Below are 8,166 nucleotides of genomic sequence, written 5' to 3' on the forward strand. Positions count from 1 at the left end.
TATGTTAGAGTGTTATTTTCCCAATTGCTTTAAGGTATTTGGATTTAATTAACTTTCATTTCTTCTCTTGCAGCGGTGGTAAAAATCTTAGCGGGAATAAACGAACAAATAAGGAGCACTCTTCCGATCAAAAATTTAAGGGGTACAACCAGTCTCTTCAGATGAGTTGTCTGAAAGGTTATCCTGTTCGAGTTGTCAGGTTAGCATAAGCATGGCCATCTAGTTGGACTTGCAGCTTGTGTTCTTTTAGATATTTTATGTGATTTCAGTTTACCAACAATAATTTGACTAGATGTGTATGTTATTTAAAAGTATAAGCTTTCACTAATAAGATTAGAGTTGTACTAGTGTACTATATGGCCTTTGGAAGGGAGCACATTGTAGTTGTAGTGATAGAATTACTTTTGCAATTTGCAACTCTATATTCTTAAATTTATTAATATTAATATGTGATTTTCAGTTAAGTTGTGATTAAACATGAGAGTTTACGTGAACTCAATACATGTTGTGCTTTAACAATCCACGCTTACATATTGGCAGATCTCACAAAGAGAAGCGATCCTCATATGCCCCTGAGAGTGGAGTGCGGTATGATGGAATTTATAGAATTGAAAAATGTTGGCAGATAACAGGACTGCAGGTAAATATATAAAATTCCCTAATAATTTGATTTCTCCTTTGTATAATTCTTGATTTCATGAAATGCATATGATAATATGATATTATGATGACATTAATTTTTTTTGTAACTAGGGTTTCACAATCTGCCGGTATTTATTTGTTAGATGTGACAATGAACCTGCCCCGTGGACAAGGTTAATTTTTCTTTTTCTTCCAGCAGTTTTTTTTCTAAAGCAAAATATACAATAAAAACTAAATTAGTTTTAAAAAAATCTTACAATTAGTAGCGGTCTAAATAAGATGACCAGAAACTTCATGCAACTAGAGTTGAATATTTTCGTAGTTTTGTTTTGGATTGAATTTGACACTAATCCTTTTATGCATTAATCCATCTACCCAATTGTGTTAATACAGTGATGATCATGGGGACAAGCCTAGACCTTTACCAGTTATCTGCGAGTTGGAAAAGGCCACAAACATACATGAAAGAATAGAAGAACCTGCTTGGGATTTTGATGTGAGTAATTTTTGTAGGAGTTTTTTTTTCCTTTTTAAGTTTTACAACAATTCCATTTACTCTCAAGATTGTGCACATGAATATACTATCGGAAATATAGATCATATGATTATTAGAAAATTTTAAGTAGATTTAACTTAATGCATAATTAATTTTTAGGATAAGGAATCTAGCTGGAAATGGATGAAACCACCCCCTCCTAGTGGGAAAAAGGAACCCACACAATTACCTAAGTCAACTAAAGAGGCAAAACAGTTCCGATATAAGTCAATCAAGGAACAATTGCGTAGAGGTATGTTACATTTTGTCAATGTCCATATAATTTCAATATAGACCTTACAAGTGTTTTGTTTCAGTTTTTTTCTAAAATAATCATCATTTTAATAAAAGAACTCATTTTAAAAAAAAAATTAAGATGCTTGTTTACGCTTTTAGAAATTATTATTTAATTTAAAAAAATGAAAACAAATCATTCAGAAAAATTTATTTGATTATCTATTATAATAAATGAGAAATAAAATAAAAAATTATTTTAATTAGTATATTCAAATCCAAATCATTTTATATTTTTTAAAAAATCTCATAAAATAATCCATTTTCTTACAATATAATTTTTATCTGAAATAAATACACTTGTATGCAGGGTTCTCATGCCTCATATGTAAGGAGGTCATGGTCTCACCAGTTACAACTCCATGTGCTCATAATTTTTGCAAGTCATGCTTAGAGGGTGTATTTGTTGGAAAATCTTATGTGAAAGAGAGAAGCATGGGTGGAAGAACACTTCGATCCCAGAAAGTTGTGATGAAATGTCCTGCTTGCACTGTTGACATTGCTGATTATCTTCAGAACCTTCAGGTGTGTCATTGCTTGCTCTTGATATTTGAGGTGTTACGGTTTCGAAAATTTCTTGAGTGCTAAGTATGCAACTTAGAATTGTGGCTTCTAAATTTGTTTGATTTTGTGGGTGTTTGGTTGACAGGTTGATATAGATTTGAAGGCTGCAATTGAGATACTGAAAGCCAAAGTTGAAGAAAATGAAGAGTTATTGAAATCAAGTGAGGATTCAAATACTTGCAAGGGTGAACATTCTGGTTCAGTGAAACAAAACTTTGTGGAGGAGTTGAATAGTTCAACCGAGGCTAATAAGGCACTGGATCAAGAAGTGAAGTGCAATGGAAAAAGAAAGAAAATTGATGGTGATAAAGGAGATGGTGAAAAGGCTAAGAGAGGTAGAAAACCCAAAAAGGTTGAGAAAGCAGTGGATGACCCAAAGATTCTCTAGCCAGTCCGCTCAGCTTACCATTGAATCGCTACTGAGTAAGGAGTTATAAGGACTAGACCATCAACTGGTTAGATTATGGTTTGGTCTCTTCAATATGTTGATGATTCAACAATATTGGTGTTGCAAAGGGTTCAAATGAAGACTAAATTATTTGAACATGTACTCAAACAAATTTACTTTTTCTAATTTATGATTTCCTTTGTTTGTCCATTCCTTTATGATGTGTGGAACTACCTAAAACCTATTTGAGGTTTTCTTTTCCATGTGATAATGCAATTTTCTCTATTTTTATTCGATAAACATATTTGGTAAATTTTTTCTTTTTGATTAAGTTTTAAATAAGTGACCATAATTAAGATTAATACAAGTGAAAATCTTCTATTATTTTTTCGAAACTATTGATTGTCATAATTATAACTTCTTGTTGATAAATTAGTAAAGAGAGAGAAGAAGAGAGGAGCAAGAGAACAATAGTATGAATCAGCGGTGACTTGCTAGGTGCAGCCTCCATATATATAGCATTAGGTCTGAGAGAGTAGTGCACTGTAGTACAAGTGTACAATGTAGTACAAACATATATGGGTCTGGCCCATAATGGTCATCCATATTGTAACAGTCCTCCTGGATGACCATCTCTTAAGAATGTGTCTCATTAAAACCTTATTAGAAAAAACTCATTGATATAAAAACCTAGAGAAGGAAAAAAGAGTACATCATTCTATAGTTCGTCTTTGTACATTGCCTCATTAAAAAACCTACCAGAAAAAACTCAATGGGAAAAAGAATATGTTTAAGGAAAAAGAGTACAACACATTTTAATTGAGATATCTTTGAGCCGACAAACTCCGATATTCCGCACAAGCTTTTCAAATGTTGTCACTACTAGAAAAAAGACTTTTCACATCAGGGTTTTCACATCGGTTAATCAATTACCTGATGTAAAAGATAACGCGGTGGCAATATTGAAATTTTAGTGAACTTTTATGATAGTTTTCACATCGGTTGGGAATATGTCTGATGTGAAAAGTAATTAGTAAACATTATTTACAACGGTTGTTAGAATAAGCGATGTGAAAGCTAAATGCGGTGGCATTTTTGAAATTTTAATGAAGTACTTTTCACATCGGTTATATTACAACCGTTGGGAAAAGTCCATCTTTCTTTAGTTTTCACATCGGTTATATTACAACGGTTGGGAAAAGTCTCTCTTTTCTTTAGTTTTTACACAAACACTGAAAGGTTTCTTCCTCAGTCATTCACGAAAAAACAAGAAGCTTTCTTCCTCGGTCTTTTCTTCCTCGATCAGTCCCTCTTTCCGCTGTGCGTTTGGTTCTTCCATTGGTGGTGGCGCCGTTGGTTTTGGCCATCTTGGCGGCGGAGTCCCCTTCCTCTTCCTCTCTGTACCCATCAAACCCCTAATCTTAAACCTCTTCGACTCTTCCGTTGGTGGTGGCGTCGTTGGTTCTTCCGTTCGCTCGCACCAGGTTCCTGCTTAAACTCACCTGCGTTTTGTGTTCCTGGTTCGACACTCAATTCCTCTCTGTACCCATCACTCACTTCAGATTTCTAAAGCGGGACATCAATTCCTCCTATGTGGTGGCGCCGTTGGTTCTTCCGTTCGCTCGCACCAGGTTCCTACTTCTTCTCCTCCTCTGTTATCTTGTTTCCTCCGTTGGTTTTGTGTTATTCACGATTTTCAATTTTCATGCTCTGGTTTTCTCATTTCGATCAATTAGGGTTTTTTCTCAAATTGTTCTAAATTTATGGGGAATGTAAAAGTTAAGCTGATCAATATCATGAGCTAGGAATCAAATCGTAGTTGTGGTTGTATTCTAGGGTTATGGAGTAGTCTCACAGAGACAATGAGCTTTGTGCTGAATTATTAAAGTTTGAAATATCTTATGATCTATGCTTTAAGTTAGTGCTGAATTACATATCCTGTACTTATCTGCTTGACTTGGGAAAATTGTATCTGTTTTGTATCTCAAGTATACACTGTTATACATAATTTCATAATTAAGGGACCAAATGGTCTTGAAAGTAACTTGTTACAATTTCTGATAACAAATAGTTTTTTCTCAGAAACTGAATCAATTTCTAGCTCGCTCACATGTACGCTTGATTTGCATTTGCAGGAAGTGACAAGGTAATCAATTTGTGTTTCGTTCCTGCTCTTGTTCAGTTTCCGTTCCTGCTTTGAATCGACTCTGCTCCTGCTGTGACTCGTCGCCGCTCCTGCTTCGACACTATCAAGGTAATCAATGTTGTTGCCTTCATGAACATTCCATCAAAGACTGAAGGCACGTTTAGAATAATCACTGATATTGCTCTAATTTTTAATTCAATTGTCCTGAGTTACTCTAATGTCGAATAATCGAGATGTTACAAAGTTTATGCTTGTTTGTTGTGTTGTTCTGTTCACCTAAGTTTATGCTTGTCTACAAATCACTCTAGTTCTGTTCACTGATAAACACCCTATTTTTCTCTTTTTTCACTCATGTTTGTGGTCTCTTAACAGAGCGGATATCCTCAAATCATTAATCTAACTGAAAAAGTACTGGTGTTGCTTGAGTTAATGAGTATTAATGGTGTCAAACAAGCTTAAGTGTATCTTAAGATCAGTGCTTATCACAAGCATCTGGTGATGACACTAATAAGTATCAAAGATTTAGTTATACTAAGTTAACTAATGGACAAAGAAATAGTGCAACTGAAATAAAATTGCAGACCTAAAACTGATCATGGTGTGTTGGAAACCAGTAAAATTAGACTAGGTTAAATGTATGCCCATGTGTGTATTGGTAAGTGAGAGAGAGAGGATGCTGAAACAGTAGAAAATATACATTCCACATCAGGGTTTTTACATCAGGGTTATACTAAGTTTTTTTCTTTTGGCTTTGTGTTGCCTCCTTGTAATGACTCATTCACTCTTTATAAAAAATCACAAACACCCTATACAACACCTACCACAAGCACTCCCTCCAAACCCAAAAGAATATCTCCTCAGGGGTGAAACAAGTAGAAAAGAAAAGGGAAGAAGTAATAATTCAGAAACATGAAGTCTCATATCTAATTAGCACTAATTCTCTTGATCATTTAAACTAATATGCTTGTTAAGGAAACCTGTCAATTCTTTGAGCAAGTTCACAAATCACAATCAAAAGCCCAAAGCCATATTCTAAATGATTTCTGAAGTGCCATTTAAAAAGCACACAGTGCAGAGAGACATGATTTTTCTCTAAGGATAAATTCAGAGGACACATCCTCCATTGGGAAATAAATGCATTTCAGCAATTGGCATGCAATAAAATTTTAGGTGATCATAACAATATTTCATTTTAGGTGATCATAAAATTTTAGGTCAATCTTGTGGGATGTTATGAACTTAGGAGACTTTTTTTTTATAACAATGAGATACTTGAATTATTACTGCAATTGGTGAAATTGCATTTTAGATAAATTCCTGTATTTGTTTCTCTGTTGGTCTTTCTTCTTTAACTGAGGTTTTTTGGGATGGATAATGACATGTTTAATGAATTTTAGCTGACAGATCGGATCAGACTACAGACCAGGATCTACTGACTCATCTTCTAAGGAGTCTTGCTAGTCGGAATGGTGAACAAGGGGGCAATAACTTGTCTTACATTTTGCGAGAACCAGAGAATTTGTTGAGAGAAGGGGGTTCATCTAGGGAGTCAGAGATGGTGCCAACTTTACTCTCCAATGGTTCTCAAGGCTCTCCAACTGATATAAGACAACATCAAACTGTATCTATGAATAAAATGCAACAAGAAGTGGTGCATGCACATGATGCTAGGGCTACTGATCAGCAGCTCATGTCTTATATAAAGCCCAGCATTTCAAACACTCCTCCAGCTTACGCAGAAGCCAGAGACAGTACCGCTGGACAAATCAAGATGAATAATTTTGATTTGAATGACATATATATTGACTCAGACGATGGCATAGAAGATCTAGAAAGATTGCCTGGAACTACTAATCATGTCACTAGCTCTCTTGATTACCCATGGACACAACAAGATTCCCATCAGTCAAGTCCACCTCAGACAAGTAGAAATTCAGAGTCTGGATCTGCCCACTCCCCTTCTAGTTCCACTGGAGAAGCTCAGGTATATTCCGATTGTGTAACTTTGTATAGAAAATTGAGGATGTTTTACTGAAATTACAAGTCTGTTTGTGGTCTTGGTTATTATACTTTTTTGGTGATGTCTTGACACACAATTCCATCTTGGTGGTATGACTATAAAAAATGAACTATTTCATTTAGTCATGCTCCGAAAGTAGCATTACCGTCATCTTTAATTGGTTTAGCTGCATGATTTCTGTGAAATATATGAAGAATGAAATTTGGTCTTTTTTTGTTTTGGGGGTGGGGTCCAGAGTTTTTTTATATATTTATTTGAAGGGGGGTTTTGAGACCTTGGGGGAGGATTGGAAAAGACTGGCTTTGCATATTTGGAGGGATTGATCCCAGGATATTTGACCTCCACAGGAAACCATAGAAACTTTGATATGAATATATGAGTATTCTGATTTGATCACTCTAGTTCTTACTGGATGCGTCTCCAGTCTTTATGCTGCTTCATATAGTGTACTGTATAGAAACACATATGCCTGCACAAATCCTGGTTTAAATAGCTTGTCTGGATTTAGCCTTTTATCCCCATTGACCTGTCTTGAGGATGCTTGATGGTGTTGTTGCATCCAGTAGTTATGGTAGTGAGAAAGATTCAGACAATGTTGGTCCTTCCTTAGGGTCAAATGTGATGCTGCTTGCTTAAGTAGTTAAGTTGCTGAGGCAAAAGTTTGAAAAACAAAAACAAATTGTCTGTATTCCTATTAATTAATCATTGCCTGCCTTCATATATGGAATTTATGGTACTCACTGCTTCCAGTATTTGATTAAATAAGCTCTCATAGTCAAAACCCCACTCTCACAAAAAAAGGACTTTGGGAAAATATAACAGAATAAATCAATAACAATGGGGTAATTATTTCCCCTTTTCACCCAGGTTTTTGAACAACGCATTTTTTTGTTAAATTTATCATATATTGAAATTGTCATCATTTAACTGTTAGTTTTTTGTTTCCACGTTTCAGTGTCGCACAGATCGTATTGTTTTCAAACTCTTTGGTAAAGAGCCGAGTGATTTTCCTCTTATACTTAGAGCACAGGTACTTTAATCTTTCCAAAGCAGCTACGAGTAACTGCTTTTCATTTGTTTCTCTCCAAATTTAATCACACTGAGGATTTCAATTGCCAGATTCTTGACTGGTTATCACACAGTCCTACTGATATTGAAAGCTACATACGACCTGGTTGTATTGTTTTGACAATTTATCTGCGCCAGGCTGAAGCTGTTTGGGAGGAAGTAAGCTTTTTATTCTTAAGTTATTGACAAATGACCTGGGTGGTTATTTCTCTTTAAATTTGACTATCATGACCTGGTTGTTATTTTGCAGATTTGCTATGATCTGACTTCTAGTTTGGGTAGGCTACTGGATGTCTCAGATGATACTTTTTGGAGAACTAGATGGGTTCACATCAGGGTGCAGCATCAGATGGCATTCATTTTCAATGGTCTCTTACCTTATAACATGGATTGTTGATCTCTGTATTTATTGCATCTGTTTATAGGGTTCAAAGTTGCTCACCTCCGCTGCTCTCCTAATTTATGCTTATGGTGCTGGTGGCTTTCCTGCTTGGAGCATTAATTTGTTG

At 35.3% G+C, this 8,166-nt stretch overlaps 1 protein-coding gene across 1 annotated transcript; it reads left to right on the forward strand.

The window, feature by feature from the left end:
• Positions 1-5,999: 5,999 nt before the first annotated feature.
• Positions 6,000-8,166, forward strand: LOC130749423 (squamosa promoter-binding-like protein 1). Its single transcript, XM_057602777.1, has 4 exons — positions 6,000-6,553; positions 7,545-7,619; positions 7,709-7,816; positions 7,908-8,166. Exons 1-4 carry the CDS (start codon positions 6,125-6,127, stop codon positions 8,052-8,054), a joined length of 759 nt encoding a protein of 252 aa, XP_057458760.1. The 5' UTR covers positions 6,000-6,124; the 3' UTR covers positions 8,055-8,166.

The sequence above is a fragment of the Lotus japonicus genome, chromosome 3 (genome assembly GCF_012489685.1).
Source record: "Lotus japonicus ecotype B-129 chromosome 3, LjGifu_v1.2".
Classification (NCBI taxonomy): Eukaryota; Viridiplantae; Streptophyta; class Magnoliopsida; order Fabales; family Fabaceae; genus Lotus; species Lotus japonicus.